This window comes from Brassica oleracea, chromosome C8 (genome assembly GCF_000695525.1).
Source record: "Brassica oleracea var. oleracea cultivar TO1000 chromosome C8, BOL, whole genome shotgun sequence".
In the NCBI taxonomy this organism is placed as follows: domain Eukaryota; kingdom Viridiplantae; phylum Streptophyta; class Magnoliopsida; order Brassicales; family Brassicaceae; genus Brassica; species Brassica oleracea.
Window position 1 is genome coordinate 1,220,174 of NC_027755.1, and position 18,456 is coordinate 1,238,629.

Genomic DNA, 18,456 nt, shown 5'->3' on the forward strand with positions numbered 1-18,456 from the left:
GTCGCGAGCTGTCTGAGATCATCTTGTTTGCGAGCTGAGGTTGAACAAGCCGGGATCATATGAGCTAGGATCAGGAACGCCTTAAGCTGAAGCTGATCGGGAACAGATTGCAAACAAGGATCGGGATGTAAGGTTTCGCGATCGGGATTAGGATGGTTCGCCGGTAAGGATGTTCGCCGATTAGGGTTAGGGTTTTAGACGGTTTGTTTTAGCTTAGGGATTTAGATTTTATCGTGTTGATAACGTGTTGTGAAACAAAGGAATAGAATATGTATGTTTCTGTATTATTCATAAACATAAGGAGCCCTTTATATATAGGGAATTACACCGTCATAGAATAATGGAAAGACTAAAGAAAGGAAATACAAATATGAAAATAGTACAAATCATAATCTAATCAGGAAAAGGCAAGATATCGATTCTCTCTCTCTCTCCCCTCACGGTCGACTTTCTCTCTCTCTAGCATTGGGTCGGTTATGAACCGGACCTGGACATCCACAATATAATTTATAACACATTTTATATTCAAACGATAGTTAAAGCCTTTTTTTTACTCTTGTGGCCCAAAACTGATTAAGCTGACTCGGTTTACTTGGATTGGATCGGTTTATTTTTCTTTTGCAAAGTGAAGGACTTTTTACTACATAACCAAGAAAAGCATTTTCACTCTCTCTCTCAAACATATTAAACGATTTAAAAATAATATTCGATTTTAATACATTTTACAGTTGATTATAAGAAATTAATTGCTAAACAAAATCCAAGATAATATTTTGAATTACCAAATTTAAACTTTTTCGTGCACATTGCATTACAAAATATATCAGTATCTATACAGTTATGTATTAGACAATTGATACTCGATATTGTAATGATATTCATTTGTTCAAGACAGAGAGATATAATCAACTGTAAAATGTATTAAAATTGAATATTATTTTTAAGAGGAAAATAAATCCGCGCTTTAAAAGTGCGGATCAAAATCTAGTAATATACTTATTACAAATGCATATACTCATTCAAAAAATTTTGTTTTCCATTTTTTTTATATATTTTTCGGTTATTGTCTCTTTATCTCATGAAGTCTGATTGATTTGTCTCTTTCTCCTTTCATAGTTTTGGCAAATTTTTAAAATTATCCATTCATTCTACTTCGTTTGTTTGTAAATAATATTTATCTATTTTAGATCATCGTCAAATTAACGATGGAAACTAACTCAGCTGTTTTTTTTTTGAGTTTTCTTTTCTTTCATTATTTGGAAATAATGTAAAGCGAGGGAAAAAAAGAAAATCGAAATAGAAAAGATTAAAAAGGGAAAAAAAAATGACTTGTGTAACAGGGAAGGTGAACCGAGAATAATCTATTTCCCTCTTCTCGCTCCCTTCTTTTTCTTTCTTCCATCATCCTACGATTCCCTTCTCCTCTATCCCTCTCTTAGGGTGGCGATGTCGTTGCCTCCGTTTAGCTGCCGCATTCTCGCGGCAGCCGTGGCCCTCTATCTAACCGGTCTGCTATGCCTTGGTGCTGGTGAAGCTCCTTCTAAAGATGCCGCGGCTCCCAAGATTCCTGGCTGTTCCAACGAATATCAAATGGTAAATGTCGAATGGCTCATTAGGGGTTTTCCCTATAGATTCATGTTTATCATTAAGAATCTTTATTAATATATTTAAGATATTGTCCAGGTCAAGGTTGAGAATTGGGTTAACGGAGAAAATGGTGAAGATTTTAGTGGCATGACTGCTCAGTTTGGTGCCGTGCTTCCGTCTGATAAAGACAAAGCTGTTAGACTTCCTGTTGTTCTTACCACTCCTTTGAACAGTTGCTCAAATTTAACCTCAAAGGTTTTTTTGTTGTCCCTCTTTCTTCTCCATCATAATCACCATCATGTTTTTGTGTTTCTATGTTATGATGTTTATTTTTATCCTTGCAGCTATCTGGTTCCATTGCGTTATCTGTACGTGGGGAATGTACATTCACAGCTAAGGCTCAGGTTGCACAGGCAGGAGGAGCTGCAGCTTTGGTTTTAATAAACGATAAAGAAGGTTGATACTTTTAAACTAAAACCTTCTGGCTTTTTGTTTCCGTGAGCCTCTGACATCTCTTTGTTGCTCTTATCTTTGCTTTTTTTGTTCAGAGCTGGATGAGATGGCTTGTACTGAGGGAGAATCTCCCTTAACTCTTACTATACCTGTTTTGATGATTACTACATCATCTGGAGATGCCTTGAAGAAATCCCTTGTGGCAAATAAGAAAGGTATGTTCTTATTCTATCATTTTTAATGATAGTCTATCTGTTTCTTTGTACCATTCTTTTGATGGCTACTTAATGGGTTTTTTTTTGTGGTTGCAGTGGAGCTATTATTGTATGCTCCAAAAAGCCCAGTTGTGGATTATGCAGTGGCATTCCTCTGGCTAATGTCTGTTGGAACAGTATTCATTGCTTCTGTCTGGTCACATTGCACCGGTCCTAAGGAGAACGATGAGGAGTACAATGAATTATCACCAAAGGTTCTTTTTACCAGACTTTATTTAGGAGCTTTTCTAATATTAAACTTCTTTTTTCACATCTCGGCATAGACGAAATAATAAAATATACATATTATCAACAAGAAACTGTCAACAAGATAAATACAATCTAATATGTGTTATTTTCCCTAACATCTGAATCTTTTTTGGTAGAAGTCTTCAGTTGATAGTGCTACCAAAGATGCTACTAAAGATGACGATGAGACACTTGATATCAGTGCTACTGGTGCTGTTATCTTTGTCATATCAGCGTCCACGTTCCTTGTGTTGCTCTTCTTCTTTATGTCATCATGGTTCATCTTAATCCTGACCGTCTTTTTCTGCATTGGTGGTATGCAGGTAACGTTGTCATATCTTGATTTTATATTAACCTTAACATCATAGTTACTAATATATATATATATATATTTTTGTATCTCAGGGAATGCATAATATTATCTATACCCTCATAACAATGTATACTCAGAATCCTAAATCTTTCAACACATGCAGCTCTCTGTTCCAAAAATAGTTAAAACCATCATGTTTTTGCTCTCTCTTATTGCAGGAGATGCAATAAATGTGGTCGGAAGACTGTGAAAGTCCCCTTGTTTGGGAATGTAACGATTCTATCACTCATGGTTCTGTTGTTCTGCTTTGTGGTTGCTGTCGTCTGGTTCATAAACCGCAAAACATCGTATGCATGGGCCGGACAAGATATTTTTGTAAGTCCTTATTAATACTCCTAACTCTATAGTTGTTGAATAATTAATATCTTAATGTTTGGCTCTGTGAATACAGGGTATTTGCTTGATGATAAATGTCTTGCAAGTGGCTCGGCTACCTAATATCAGGGTGAGTTTTATGTTTATATATATATATATTTTTTTTTTAATAAGTATTTTATGTTTATATTTCATTTGTGATCTCTTTGTATGTCACGCTTTAGGTTGCAACCATTCTTCTATGTTGTGCATTTTTTTATGACATCTTTTGGGTGTTCTTGTCACCACTAATCTTCAAGCAAAGTGTAATGATTGCGGTGAGTTTTCGATATTTTTCCTTCATTTGACCAATGTGTGTCTCATAACCTTAATAGTTATTAATCTATGACATATAGGTTGCACGTGGGAGCAAAGACACAGGAGAATCTATTCCCATGCTACTGAGATTTCCAAGGCTTTCTGATCCATGGGGTGGTTACAACATGATTGGTTTTGGAGACATTCTATTCCCGGGTCTTCTCATATGCTTTATCTTCAGGTAACCTTCTCATGCAATCGACTTATTACAATGTTTCAATCACTGTCCTTACTCCATGTTAAACCCATTTGCGTCTCTCAGATACGACCGAGAAAACAACAAAGGAGTAGTGAAAGGCTATTTCCCATGGTTGATGTTTGGTTACGGACTTGGACTATTCTTGACATACTTGGGACTATATCTTATGAACGGACACGGTCAACCTGCACTGCTCTATCTCGTGCCTTGCACTCTTGGTATGTCTCGTTCTTCTCAAGAAAACTCTCGAGTTCTACTGAGTCTATGCATTTTATTTACCAACCAAATGCTGAACACTTTACAGGTATAACGGTTATACTAGGGTTGGTGAGGAAAGAACTCAGAGACTTGTGGAACTACGGGACTCAGGAGCCTTCAGTTTCAGATGTAAATCCATCTCCAGGAGCATAACTTGCTCTCCTACATAAGAAAGCAGCAACATGATTCTGACAAAAAAAAATTCTTCTTTTGCTCATAATTGTAACACATGGGATTGACCCTTACATGTACACACTAGTTGAGCCCCCACTTCTGTATCTAAAATTTAATTTATTTTATCACTGACATAATGAACTAGTGAGCAACAACTTTAACAAAACGATAACTAATGTTTTAATGCGAAGAACAACCTTTTTCTACTCCAATATTTTTAGACTTTAGTAACATCATAGGCTTTTTAAAAGGGAAAATTTGGATAAATGCACTTCAATAAGAATATAATTTGAAAAATACACTCTTGTTTAAGCTTTTTGAAAAATACGCTTATCTATATATAAATTTACCAAATTGCCCAATCTTATTAATTATCAATTCCAATTAAACAATTTTTAAAAAAATTATTTTAAAAGAAAATCGTTAGAGATAGAGAATTATTTGTGAATCCATTGTTCAGAATTTCTTCCAACTCTTTCATATACACATGAAAGTAATCTTTCGATAAGACTTCAATGCAAGCAACACCATATGTTTTATGTGACTTTAAACTGTTGGTATGTGTTTGTTCTTCCTCTGCCTTTCTTTTTCCATTATTTCCTTTTTGAATCTTGTACTTCATCTCTATATAAACAACATAAATTAAAAAATTTGTAAGATACACGAATCAAATCATTGGCTCAAACAGATTTATTGGATTTTCATGACACGAGAAAAAAGAAGAACAAACCGATGAATAATAATCAGTGCAATTCTTTTTCATATTCAAAATAAAAAAAAAAACACATATCCGAATACATCATATTAGCTAGAACTTACTTGGCTCCAGTAGAGAAGATGAAAATTTTGTAGAGACAAACGTGACTTGCTTTTCTTTTTTAACAATATGACTTGTTTATGTAAGTTGAAGAAAATAAAATAAAAGGAAATCTGTATAAACATCATGATAAAGTCAAAACAAGTCATAATTCACATGTTTATCTTTGTTATTGTAAAATTTAAATGGTAAAATAACATATTTATCTCAACACACATATTTATCTAATTTTAATGATATTATTTTATTAATTTCTATTTATATATTAATTTCGAATTATATCTTGGGTAAAAAGGTCAATTCATAATTAAGGAAGTGTATTTTTCAAAAGTTAAAATAGAAAATGCAATTATCAAATTTTTTTTGGTTTAAAAACTGTATAGGTTGAACTTTTTATAGTGACTGGGCTCACCCCAAAGGACCACCTCGCCAGAAATTCCCGTAGGGATTTTTTAGTTAACCCAGTACCACCCTGCTTTCCCCAAGTATCGAACTGGCGACCTCAGGTAGTCGTGTGTGAGAAACATTCAGTACTGCCGCTAGGCCACCTGACGTTCTCGCAATTATCAAATTTCAAATCCTAAATAGGGTATTTTTCAAATTATCCCTTTTAAAAATCAATTTTTTTTTAAAAGATTTTAATGAGAAACTTAAATACAAGTATGATAGAGTGAACCGTGAGGTGTTTTAACATTTTTACAGTGGGTAAATATAATAAATTATTTTGGTCCAGAAAATTCAAATTCAATAAAAATAATAATATTTATTTTAGTCCAACGGCTAGTAATTTATTGGATTGTGGGAAGCAACGGCATAATGTTGGGAGTGTTGCAAGAAAGGACATTGGAAGTGTTGCAAGTGGCTCGGCTACCGAAGATTATCTCCAACTCACCTCTATAATAGAGATCTAATAGAGATCTTTAAAATAGATAAAAAAATAGAGATAGTGTTTTTGTTCTAATGTGTTCCTCTATAATAGAGGAATGCTATATTTGTCTCTATAAATAGATGAATACTATTTTTTTTCTCTATATTTAGGGGAAAAATAGCATTCCTCTATTTATAGAAGTAAATATAGCATTCCTCTATTATAAAGAAACACATTGGAGCAAAAACACAATTTCTATTTTTTCTTCTATTTTAGAGATCTCTATTATAGAGATGAGTTGGAGATGCTCTAACATGAGTGAGTTTTCTGTTAAGTATTTCATTTGTGATCCCTTTGTATGTTTTAAATTAGAACCTCTAATGGTGGTGGAACACTTTAGGTTGCTACCATTCTTCTATGTTGTGCATTTTTCTATGACTTCTGTATCTAAAATTTAATTTATTTTATCACTGATATAATATGAACTAGGAGCAACAACTTTAACAAAACGATAACTAATGTTTTAATGTGAAGAACAACCTTTTTCTACTCCAATATTTTTAGACTTTAGTAACATCATAGGCTTTTTAAAATCGGATTTTGTTAAAAGATTTTAATGAGAAACTTAAATACAAGTAGGAGAGTGAGCCGTGAGGTGTTTCAACATTTTTACAGTGGATAAATATAATAAATTATTTTGGTCTAGAAAAAGCAAATTCAGTAAAAATAGTAATATTTATTTTAGTCCAACGGCTAATTATTTATTGGATTGTGGGAAGCAACGGTATAATGTTGGGAGTGTTGCAATAAAGACATTGGGAGTGTTGCAAAAAAGGAAACTGGAGGTCTATTTATATTCGTTATCAGAGCGCACCACAAATCAATTATTTCCTTTCTCTTTCTTCTTCTTCAGATTATTTCTCCAGTTACTTGCGACAAAGAAAAAATTTAGTCTTAAGATGGAATGCGTCAGTTTTTAGAGAAGAGTTAGTACGGCTCACAACACACAGCAGTGAAGACTAACTCTGTCCGGATTAAAGAGTTGCTTGAAAAGGAGACTATTCCCATGGAAACAGAGTCTACACGGACGTCTCCCATGGAAACAGAGTCTACACGGACGGGGTAAGCTCCTCTTTTCTTGATCTTTTTTAAATTACCATAACCTGATTTGTAAAGTTGTTTTCACTGCAATGTTTAAAAAAAAAAATTTTAAACTTGGGGTAAAATTTCTATATTATTTGGTTGATAATGAAAACTTAATATGTAATTTGTGAAAAGAATTAGAAGTTACATCCGGTCATTGTTAGTTAGAAATTGTATATTTCTTTGGTTAATAAAAGTTAGAGATTGTATATTTTTTTTTTGTCTTGACACTTATGATCATTTAGTTCTTCGTAATCAGTCTCCTAATGAAGCAATTTTCCCTCTTGTTTTTTTTACTTTCTAAAATCAACAACATCACATTTGCTTTCTTGTTTTGTGTTTCTTACTTGTTTTAACTTTCTTCTTGTGTTTGTTTCTCTTATTGGCTAAGAGACAAATCTGCTAGTGGGAAAGCGAATGATGGTAATAATGCAAAGATGATCAAAAGCTCATATGGACAAAGTCTACACCGGTACCTCTAAACGGGTAGGTACGCTCCTCTTTTCTTGAATTTTTTAAAATTAACAAAAACAATTTGTAAAGTTGTTTTCACTAAAATGTTTTATAAAAAAAGATTTTCAAACTTGGGGGAAAATTTCTATATTATTTGATTGATAATGAAAAGTTAATGTGTAATTTGTGAAAAGAATTAGAAGTTACATCCGGTCATTGATAGTTAGAAATTGTATATTTCTTTCGGTCAATTAAAGTTAGTGATTGTATATTTCTTTTTGTCTTGACACTTATGATCATTTAGTTCTTCCTAATCAGTCTCATAATGAAGCAATTTTCCCTCTTGTTTTTTTTCTTCTAAAATCAACATCACATGCTTTCTTGTTTTGTGTTTCTTACTTGCTTTTATGTTTTTGTTTCCTTTTGTCTTACAAATCGACTACCGCTTCACAATCTGTTAGTCTAACGAATCCTAACTCCGATCGACTCTCTTAACGTTTGATCTCACTCCTCTCTCGCACTCTCTTGCAACCAAGAATGATAAAAGAAAAGAAACAATTGCACACAGATTGGTTGTCCAGTTCGAGTCTCAATGTGAGATCTCTACGTCTGGGTGCTTGACGGCACAAGCAAACGACTTTTCTCAATCACTCCGAAAGATAGTACAAGAAAGATAGAATCAATAGTCTTATGCAAAACCGCTACAAGCTCTTGAACTTTCTGTTACTCTCTCTCTCTCTCTCTCTCTGATTCTAGTTGCTTTCACTGTTCTTCTCATGATGATAATGAACAAAACTCTCTCTCAGCTATATAGAGGAGAACGGTACAGTGGATTAAGCCGACTCCAATAACCACCCGGTTATCGTCTTCTTTAGTCTTGTACCAAGAATTAATGAACCAGCCCGGTACACTACTCTGACCGTTGTTGAATGTCACAATCTCAACAATCTCCACCTTGACATCAACAACAAACGTCCACCCTTATGCCGTCAAGCGTAGTTGTGCACTTAGCACTTAGCTACTCCGAGATCAACATGTGCTTGATCAAGATTACCTTTGTCAACATGTCTGCTGGATTCTTCGATGTGTGGACTTTCTGTATCATCACTTCTCCAGCTTCTATCATGTCTCTCACAAAACTCATCTTCAACGCTACATGCTTTGAAACTGCTATATGCTTCGTCTTGTCGTGAAAGACGTTATTCTTAGCCAAACATATGGCACTTTGTGAGTCACACCCAACCACAACTTCTGACTGATCGTACCCCAGTTCCTCTGTTAGACCTCTCAATCACAGACCCTCCTTGATGGCTTCCACCAACGAGATGTATTCAGTTTCTGTCATTGACAATGCTACGACCTGTTGTAGTCCTGACTTCCAGCTCACTGTGTTGCCTCCAACTCTGAAAATAAACCCAGTTGTAGACCTTCTACGATCAAGGTCACCTCCAAAGTCTGAATCTGAATAGCCCTTGACAGTGAACTTCTCTGTACTCTTCGTGAACACTAGACAAAAATCTTGAGTCTTCACCAAATATCTCAGAATCCATTGAACTGTTGACCAATGTTCTCGACTTGGATTGCTCATAAATCGGCTTACAAGACCCACACCAAACGCAAGATCAGGCCTTGTACTGATCATCGCATACATTATGCTCCCAACTGCATTGGCGTATGGTACTTCATCATCTGAACCTGCAAATCCCTGCTCTCCTTCCTTGAGCGCTGTTAACTTGAACTGAGCTCCAATAGGTGTTGAAAAAGACTTAGCTTCACCCATTCTGAACACTTGAATAATCTTCTTCAAATAACTTGACTGTGACAGCTTCAGCACTCCACATGCCCTGTCCCTCTCTATATCCATTCCTAGAATCCTCTTAGCAGACCCTAGATCTTTCATATCGAACTCTTTGGCTAACATCTCCTTAACCTTCTTTATCTATGTTATTTCCCTTTACCTACACTGAAGCTGAGGTGTTTGTTCTTACCCATGACACAATTCTCGCAGAACTCCAGATCACTGATTCTCTTCTTGTCGAGAACTCCTTTTTCTGCTAGCAGCTTCAGGTTTTTGAAGCATGTGTGTGCCAGTCTGCTATGCCACAGAGTTGTGTCATCCTTCGATATTGTTGCAAGTGCTGCAGCTTTTACTGTGTCACCATCCCGAAGATACAGGCTACCACAAAAAGTACCATGCAGAGCCAACTTCCCATTTTTATAGAACGAAGTCTTCCCAGCTCCACCTTCTTGCTTAAAGCCCTGCAGATAAAGTGAGCTCACAGAAATCAAGTTCCTTTTGAGATTAGGAACATACCTGACGTTTGTGAGAGATTTGACTGTGCCCCCTGTGGCATTAATTCTGATCGTTTTGATTCCTTGTACTGTGACAGCTCTATCGTCAGCTAGCAGAACTGTCCCTCCTGCTGTCTCTGAGAACTCTGTGAACCACTCGCGCCTAGACGTCATGTGATAGGAACACCAGGAGTCTATGATCCATCTTTCCCTTGGATCTTGCTCAGAGATGGTCAAAGCATCTACTTCATGTAGCTTATCAACCATCACAGCTGCTTCTCCATTGTCTTACGACTCTATTCTTTTCTTCCTGGCAAAGCAGTCCTTCTCTACGTGTCCTTCTTTCTTGCAGTACCAACACATCAGCTTTGATCTTGACCTTGATCTGAACTTGTTTGAGTTTCTGCCTCTGTAGTCATCACGCCTATCAGGTCTTCCTTGCATACATCGCGTGATGTACGCATCACCAGATCGTTGTGACGTTGATGCTTTTTTCACATCTTTCAGCTTTATCTCTTTTGACTTTGCTGCGTTTGTGACATCTTCAATTGTCAACATCTCTCTTCCATACTTCAATGGTTCCTTCAGCTGGTTGTACTGAGATGGCAGTGAGCTCAACAGCAGTATCGCTTGAACCTCCTCTGAGACGGAAATATTTACACTGCTTAACCCGGAAACTAACTTCAAGAAATCATCTATGTCCTCATCTATAGATTTAGATTCTATCATCTTAAACGTATATAACTTATGTTGTAGATGAATTCTATTGGGAAGAGTTTTGGAATTATACAACCTTTCAAGCGATGACCAGATCGTCGCCCCCGTGGTATAATCCTCAAGCTTCTGCAGTACATGATCACCAAGGTTGAGGATGATCATGTTCATCGCCTTCTCCGCCCTCTCTGACTTCTCTGTCTCGAGCTTCTTGATCCGCTCCTTGAAGTCTTCTTCTGCCTCGCCTTTCTTCAATTCTAACTCAGATCCAAAAGTCGCCGGTGCTTCGATCAAAGCATTCTTGAGGCCAAGAATCGAGAGATGCGTCATCATGCGTTTCTTCCACATCGAGAAATCCCCTTGACCGTCGAAACAAGCGATCTTCACCTTCGCCATCGATTCCTTCATCCTAAGGAACCTGGCTCTGATACCACTTCTTACGAATCGACTCCCGCTTCACAATCTGTTAGTCTAACGAATCCTAACTCCGATCGACTCTCTTAACGTTTGATCTCACTCCTCTCTCGCACTCTCTTGCAACCAAGAATGATAAAAGAAAAGAAACAATTGCACACAGATTGGTTGTCCAGTTCGAGTCTCAATGTGAGATCTCTACGTCTGGGTGCTTGACGGCACAAGCAAACGACTTTACTCAATCACTCCAAAAGATCGTACAAGAAAGATAGAATCAAGAGTCTTATGCAAAACCGCTACAAGCTCTTGATCTTTCTGTTACTTTCTCTCTCTGATTCTAGCTCGTCGCTTTCACTCTTCTTCTCGTGATGATAATGAACTTCTCTCTCTCAGCTATATAGAGGAGACCGATACAGTGGATTAAACCGACTCCAATAACCACCTGATTATCGTCTTCTTTAGTCTTGTACCAAAAGTTAATGAACCAGCGCGGTACACTTCTCTGACCATTGTTGAATGTCACAATCTCAACACTTTGATTCTTTTGCTTGTTTTAACTTTCTTCTTGTGTTTTATTTCTTTTATTGGCTAAGAGACAAATCTGCTAGTGGGAAAGCGAATGATGTTAATAATGGAAAGAGGATCAAAACTCATATGGACAAAGTCTACCCGGGCACGTACGCTCCTCTTTTCTTGAATTTTTTAAAAAACCATAAACTGATTTTGTAAAGTTATTTTCACTACAATGTTTAAAAAAAATCTTTCAAACTTGGGGGAAAATTTCTATATTATTTGATTGATAATGAAAAGTTAATGTGTAATTTGTGAAAAGAATTAGAAGTTACATCCGGTTTAGAGATTGTATATTTCTTTAGGTCAATTAAAGTTAGAGATTGTATATTTCTTTTTGTCTTGACACTTATGATCATTTAGTTCTTGGTAATCAGTCTCATAATGAAGCAATTTTCCCTCTTGTTTTTTTTTCTTTCTAAAACCAAACAACATCACATTTCCTTTCTTGTTTTGTGCTTTAGATTCTTTCTTACTTGCTTTTCTGTTTTGTTTCCTTTGATTATTTTGCTTGTTTTGACTTTCTTCTTGTGTTTGTTGCTTTTATTAGATTTTTTTTTGGGCAAAGTTGCTTTTATTGGATAAGAGACACAAATCAAAAGCTTATATGGACAAGGTTGAGCTAGAGCACTCAAACATACGTGTTGATAGTCTGTGTTGGATGAGCATCTCTCATTCCCTCCGCTTCCGAGGATCAATCAACCATCTTTTTCAACAAGATGTAAGCTAACAATGCTCACTTAAAGATTAGTTACATGTTTCTGAAGATTTGTTTGGTTCTTTATTGAATATTCTCTGTTTTGTCGCTCTACTTATTATCAGTTTCTTCCTTTACTTGTCACTACTGCTGCTGAGGTTAAACTTCCTCCTACACATCCTATCAGATTGGCTTTGGCGTTGAACTTCTACTACGAGATCATGAACTCACTCACAAGAAAGGGTTTTAGAGATTGTTTAGTAACTAAGTACCTTAGAAGACTCATACGTTATTTGAGATTGTTTTTACTTCTTAAATTAAGGGCATGCCCACCTTGGTGAGTAAATTGTGAAATGTAGAGTTTCCACTGTTTCATGTATCATTATTGTGTATGTTGTAATCTGGTTTGACCGTTTTGAGTGTGTTTGCATCATCCTGATGCATGTCTCAGACACTGTCTTCTTGTTTGTAATTCGAAACTCGTTACTGTCTTTTCCACCCATTGCTCTACTTTTCATACCATTTGTCATGGATCCAAATATAAAGTTATAATCAAGCTTAACTCTTCTGAACATTTTATTGATTTAGCGTCAAACTCCAAAAGAACATGTAAAAAAAAAAAAAATATGAATTATTTGTTGAATGATGATGATGATTATGGTGATGGACTTTTTTTATATTTAAGCGAATGATGATGATATGAGAGAGCAAGTGCTTTCAAAGATTATATAGACAAGGAATTAAGATTTGAGTCAGACATAAAGGGTGAATAGTTTTCTCGAGTCTGACACAAAACACGTGAAGAAAGAAGTCCTTTGGTAGTGTGCTAACTTTATTTCCCACCTTTATTTGGTTCTCTATGCATGTGACCATTATTGGTCGTATCTCTTGACTCATTCCTTCACAGTTCACACACATACATACTGTGTGTGTATTTATACTCAATAGTTCTGTAGTTCATATGTCTACTTGTGTCCAAATGTCAATCTCTCTCAAGTTCCTTCTTTGGTCATCTCTTGCTCTCTTGCTTCTTCAAACAGGTAACTTCATAACTTGTTGGATTGTAACCATATATATACAGACACATGTGAATGGTGGATGTATCTGTATGTAGGTTTTGGAGAAAAATGTGACAGCAGAAGCAGCGAACCAACGGTGAGACAGACGCAGGTGAAGCTGGGAGAAGGAAAGAAGTTCAGAGTTGAAGTGATGAACAAATGTCCAATGTGTCCAATCATCAACCTCCGTTTGAAATGCCAAGGCTTCCCTCAGTCTCTTGTGGACCCCACGCTCCTCCGCGTTCTCTCCTCTTCCGCAGGGAACTGCGTGGTCAACGACGGCTTGCCGTTGAGCCCAATGGAGACACTCTCTTTTAACTACTCCAGCTCGTATCAGTTTGCTCTAAGTCCTCTTTCTTGGTCTTTTCAATGCGAGTGAATCGTCAATAAAATAAATCAATAAAAGTAGTTCTCTTTGCTCATCAATCTATATTCAAACCACCTTTTTTACCATTTGAGCTAGTTATTTGTTGAATCTATGTGCAAAAGAGAAGCTATAAGTTGTCTCTTACTATAAAAGCTATAAGATGGTTGTGGTGAGATGATCTCATCCTCCACCAAGAACACAGGAGACTCCATGAGAAACCAAACTTATTTTATAAACGAATAGAAACATCATTCACAAGTCACATCACACATTAATGTCTCCTTGCTTTCTCTATTTTTACACACATTCGGCAAATATCATAATTGAATATGGTTATTACATACAAGAAAAAATATAAAATTTCGTTTGCATAAGTTCTACAGACAAAAAAGCGCACACAAGCAATTTCACTTATTACATAACACTTGTCGAGTTAAAGCAAAGAGACTTGAGAACAACGGCAATAGGAGGAAGTATGAGTAGTGTTGGAGACTTACGAGGAGGAGGAGGAGGAAGGTGCAGTTGAAGGGTTAAATGCCTTCTGCTCAGCGCAACTGAGCTCCTCGTTAGGCCCAGCGTCTTCTCTTCCAATACCCAAAAGATCAAGGAAGTACAAGTAGTGCGAGACAATGTTGTTCATCGGCTCAATGTCACCTTGACCGCACGTGTACTCTCCATACAAGACGTTCATGGTGGTACCAAAAGTCGGTCCACGTTTGGACAAAGTATCGTTCTTTGTCGGTTTCCAGTTTCCAACAAAGATGTCGTGAGCTGAAGGCTGAGCTTTCTTGATCGGTGTCATCCACCTCCAGATTGCTGCTTGGAAGGCAAGCGTCGCGTTCTGCTCGATGTACTCGGGGTGGTTCAAGAGATCGGCCTTTAGTGCTTCACCAGCTGCACCGTAGTTGAAGTTCCTTTGTACAAACACAAGTGAATCCTTTTGAGTACACATAAGAATGTGAATCGTTTGAGCTAGAGACGAGAAATGCATTACCAGTAAATGGGTAAGGCACCACGTCCGTAGTACTCAGCTCCAGGGCTGCAAGGGTACTTGAACTTCCAGGACTCGTCACAGTAAGATTGGCTTGGGCTCATCTCCCTGTTGTAGCACAGACCCCAAGCTAAAGGCCCTCCTGTTGCCACTCCGTAGCCACCTATATAAGACAAGACAGTAACACTCATGCTTTTGACAAGCTGCTTACAACAAAGAAACCACGAAGTCTAAGATAGCTCTGATATATTCATTAATCAGTGTTTTGAAAACCCGACCGGCCTCGCTCGAGTTCTGGGTTGGGGTTGTCTTAAAAATCGGATTTGAATTAAACCGGAAAACCCGAACAAAAACCGGCAAAACTCGCTAAAACCAGTGACCCAATTCAATATTAAAACCCAATTTTCTCGAATTCAAGTTTAAAAACTAAAAAAATGCAATTTAAAAAAAAAAAAATCATAAAAATTCATATTGTTTTTAATATAAATCAAAATATATTAGTTTTCATTATAGTTTTATATTATGATTTTTAGATTTTAACAATGATATAAAGTTTTCTTAAAATAATTTTATAGTTATACATTAAAATTAGATTAAAATTTTAAACCCGGTTGAACCGGTCCAATCATTGACCCGGCATTAATGTCTGGTCCGGTTTTCAAATTATTGACTGTAATCAAGCATTAAGAGTTTGGAAGAAAACTAACAGGACGTTTTGCTGGCGACATGACCGAGAAACGCAGCCATTTCTTTCTGTCCCATGAGCTTTCCACCAGTAGTGCCAAACCCAAGAGGCTCGTAGAGAGCAGCCGCGGTAATGAAAGACTGGTAGTCCCAGAAACCAACAGCATGAGCCACAGGAGTGTTTCTTTTGGCAAAGAGCTGCTCAAACTGATACACCTGAAAGTAATCCGAGATCGTCTGGTTACAGCAGTACTCAGACCACCAGACGCATTCCCATCCTTGGGTGCACACCTTCTTTCCCTTCACTTTCTTGACTTTGATCGTTTTGTCTTCCCCGTTTGCAACCAAAGCCAGGGTTGATACAGCCACAAGGACTACGATAAAGACTGACGCGCTACGGATCGTCACCATAGCTTTTACAACTATGGAGTAAAGTATCAGCTACAAGATCATACAAAAATATAATTAGACAGGCTTCCTGTTTGAATTGGCTGATAAAATTAAAAACTTTTATTTTCATTCTCCCTAACAAGCAAATATTACTCCTGAACATGCTATCAAGCAAGAAAACATTTTAAATTCTGACCATATACTAAAACCAAAAACAAATCTCAAATCTCAAGAGATATGAGCAAGTCTCAGCTACAAGATCATATAAAAAAAAGAATTAGACAGGCTTTCTTGTTTGAATTGTCTGAAAAAATAGAAACTTTTTATTTCATTATTCCTAACAAGCAAGTGTTACTCCTGAACATGCTATAAAGAAATGAACTTCAACGTCTTACTCTCAAGGAGAGAACACATTTTAACCTCTAACCATATATACAGATCTAGGCTGAACAATAAGTATGAGAACATGCTAAAACCAAACACATTAAATCGAATTAAAGCTCGAAAATATTACAATCAGCAAATGTAGAATTTAATCAGCAAATGTAGAATTTAATCAGCAACTTGGATAAGATAAATTAACAGATATCATAAAAAAAAATGGGAAGGATGATGTACAAGATTAGAATCTCAAGTATAGAACTTGTGAAGAATTCAAAACGTGAATGTTGATCAGAGATTTTATCAGAATCACGAAATCAATAATGAATCAGCTACACAGAGTCGAGATTAGCTGTGACTATCTACCAAAATACGCAAAGTACTTAGAGTAATAGCGCTTACTTGTAATGCCAATAAGCTAGATCTAGAGAGACCGATGAGCTTCAACGGGGGACAATACCTAGTTTTTTTTCTTGCTTCGTTGTCGTGAAATTGAGAGATTCTCAAGCGTAAGGAGACGAAGGATTAAACTAAAGCTGGTGACGGATCAGCGGTCTCTATCAACCGTTGGATTAGAGTGCAATCAACGGTGAAGATCGCGTTTGGTGAGATGAAGGTGTCGGTATGAGAAGACAGGCTGGTGCGTGTTCTGGGCCCGACTTAAGTGAAGTGGCACCTTCCACCGACAGCTGACCTGTCAATGTTTAACCAACCAAACCGTTTCGATACCGTTTAATACGATTTAGACTTTGGGTTATCTGTACGGCCCAATGGGCTTATAAGACAGGCCTTTTCGTGAATGTTATAAGAAAATATCCAAGAGGCGGGCGATTCATCCCCCCCTCTCTCTCCTCCTCCTCCTCCTCCTCAAGACTTTCTCTCTCATCGCCGTGAGAATGGCTTCTACTTCCAAGCAAAATCCATCTTCTTCAAAACCCCCAAGGCACCCGTTCACCATCGCCGCCTCAATCCACACGAAAGCTTCTGTATCAGAAGAATCCCAATTTCGAAACCCTAGCACAAGCCTCTCACCGATTACAATGTCACCGGAGGATCAAATCCTCGGAGCCTCCACCCACCTGACACGACCTGAGCTTCTCCGACGGCGATCGCACAACCTGAAGCAGCTAGCTAAATGCTACAGAGACCATTACTGGGCCCTGATGGAGGATCTCAAGGCCCAACACAGAGAGTATTACTGGAAGTACGGTGTTAGTCCTTTCAAAGAGGGGAATCATCATCGCCAAAACAAGAGACGTAAGGTTGATGATGGGGATGAAGTTGGTGCCGTTGAAGGTAGCGGAGACAACAGCAACAATGGTGGCGTTAACTGTGTGGCTTGTGGTAATGGGTGCAAGTCAAAGGCTATGCCACTCACGAACTACTGTCCGCTTCATATCTTGTCGGATAAAAAACAGAAGCTTTACACTTCTTGCACTTTCGTCAGTAAGAAGTTAGTTCACAACAAGTTCGCTACTTTTTTTGATTCGTAGTTATTTATCTTGCTGGTTTGTGATGCTGTGAAACATCAATTGGTTCATACTGGCTTTGTCTGAATTGAAAGTAACTTGCTTTGGTCTGAGTGTAATGGAAAAAGAAACCGTAATTTCCAAATAAGGACTTTACTATTGTCTCCATTTTGCTATAGAGATAGGGTTAGGAGAACTGAAAGTAACTTGCTTTGGTTTTTGCGTGTAATGGAATTGACTGTTTTCTCCTTTTGATGTAGTTAGATCTTCCTGAAGTTCTAACTTTATATAGACCGTCTTTGTTTTTGTGTGTTTGAAGTGCAAATAGCATGTGATGATTACTTATACCAGCTCTATACTAACTTGTTGTTGTTATATTCTGGTATATGCAGAGCTCAGTCGAAAGCAATAACGTGTCCAAAGCCAACACTCGCATCGACCCTTCCCGCCTTGTGTAATGCGCATTTTCAGAAAGCGCAGAAGGATGTAGCTAAGGCTTTGAAAGATGCTGGCTATAATGCTTCTTCAACAAATAGGCCTCCACCGAAACTCCATGACATAGTAGCTGCGTTTGTGCATCATATTCAAGCAAAGAGAAAAGTTGTACGGAGAGAGGGGAATCTAAAAAGCTTTGTCAAAGAAGAAAGTACGAGCTAAATGGACAAGAGTTAAAAAGAGTTTGTTTCCACGATTGTGCAAAAATGGAAGGTGAGATAAGTGGCTCCTAGTTTGTGGATAGAGATAGATACTGCAATCAAGTATGCATCATCATCATGTAGAAAGCTGGTTTTGTAGTGCAAGTCTTTGGCTACACTGGAGATGTTGTAGATGTTTTTTTTTTCTTTGTTAATCTTTAGCAAAGCAATGTCTTGTGTTGTTCACTCTATTTTTGCCGTTAATGGAGTTCTTAATTACAGTTTCTTCTTCCC

General features: G+C 37.2%; 5 protein-coding genes across 13 annotated transcripts; 4 read left to right on the top strand and 1 right to left on the bottom strand.

The window, feature by feature from the left end:
- Positions 1-1,346: 1,346 nt before the first annotated feature.
- On the top strand, positions 1,347-4,403 carry LOC106310458 (signal peptide peptidase-like 5). 2 transcript variants are annotated; one of them, XM_013747691.1, is made up of 13 exons: positions 1,347-1,593; positions 1,684-1,842; positions 1,932-2,043; positions 2,136-2,255; positions 2,352-2,509; positions 2,681-2,866; positions 2,949-2,983; positions 3,075-3,231; positions 3,308-3,361; positions 3,456-3,548; positions 3,627-3,769; positions 3,851-4,005; positions 4,092-4,403. In XM_013747691.1, the coding sequence occupies exons 1-13, from the start codon at positions 1,447-1,449 to the stop codon at positions 4,196-4,198; spliced, it is 1,626 nt and encodes a 541-aa protein (XP_013603145.1). In that variant the 5' UTR covers positions 1,347-1,446; the 3' UTR covers positions 4,199-4,403. The 2 variants fall into 2 exon arrangements, with proteins under 2 accessions (XP_013603145.1, XP_013603146.1); XM_013747692.1 differs by having other exon boundaries at positions 2,684-2,866.
- A 2,374-nt stretch (positions 4,404-6,777) lies between these two features.
- LOC106307930 (14-3-3-like protein GF14 mu) lies at positions 6,778-12,688 on the top strand. 8 transcript variants are annotated; one of them, XM_013745025.1, is made up of 5 exons: positions 6,778-7,026; positions 7,441-7,537; positions 11,514-11,593; positions 12,041-12,211; positions 12,313-12,688. In XM_013745025.1, exons 2-5 carry the CDS (start codon positions 7,501-7,503, stop codon positions 12,526-12,528), a joined length of 504 nt encoding a protein of 167 aa, XP_013600479.1. In that variant the 5' UTR covers positions 6,778-7,026; positions 7,441-7,500; the 3' UTR covers positions 12,529-12,688. The 8 variants fall into 8 exon arrangements, 4 of the variants coding, with proteins under 4 accessions (XP_013600479.1, XP_013600482.1, XP_013600480.1 ...); XR_001263434.1 differs by lacking the exon at positions 6,778-7,026 and adding an exon at positions 11,314-11,412 and having other exon boundaries at positions 7,033-7,533; positions 11,514-11,597; XR_001263432.1 differs by lacking the exon at positions 6,778-7,026 and having other exon boundaries at positions 7,033-7,533; positions 11,314-11,597.
- A 391-nt stretch (positions 12,689-13,079) lies between these two features.
- On the top strand, positions 13,080-13,667 carry LOC106312204 (uncharacterized protein At1g05835). The gene is made up of 2 exons (XM_013749623.1): positions 13,080-13,227; positions 13,302-13,667. The coding sequence occupies exons 1-2, from the start codon at positions 13,149-13,151 to the stop codon at positions 13,622-13,624; spliced, it is 402 nt and encodes a 133-aa protein (XP_013605077.1). The 5' UTR covers positions 13,080-13,148; the 3' UTR covers positions 13,625-13,667.
- Positions 13,668-13,823: 156 nt separating this feature from the next.
- Positions 13,824-16,651, bottom strand: LOC106312203 (chitinase-like protein 1). Its single transcript, XM_013749622.1, has 4 exons — positions 16,461-16,651; positions 15,311-15,728; positions 14,607-14,766; positions 13,824-14,526 (listed from the first exon to the last, which is right to left on the bottom strand). Exons 2-4 carry the CDS (start codon positions 15,696-15,698, stop codon positions 14,106-14,108), a joined length of 969 nt encoding a protein of 322 aa, XP_013605076.1. The 5' UTR covers positions 15,699-15,728; positions 16,461-16,651; the 3' UTR covers positions 13,824-14,105.
- A 235-nt stretch (positions 16,652-16,886) lies between these two features.
- LOC106309570 (INO80 complex subunit D-like) lies at positions 16,887-18,447 on the top strand. The gene is made up of 2 exons (XM_013746625.1): positions 16,887-17,511; positions 17,920-18,447. Exons 1-2 carry the CDS (start codon positions 16,955-16,957, stop codon positions 18,182-18,184), a joined length of 822 nt encoding a protein of 273 aa, XP_013602079.1. The 5' UTR covers positions 16,887-16,954; the 3' UTR covers positions 18,185-18,447.
- Positions 18,448-18,456: the final 9 nt, after the last annotated feature.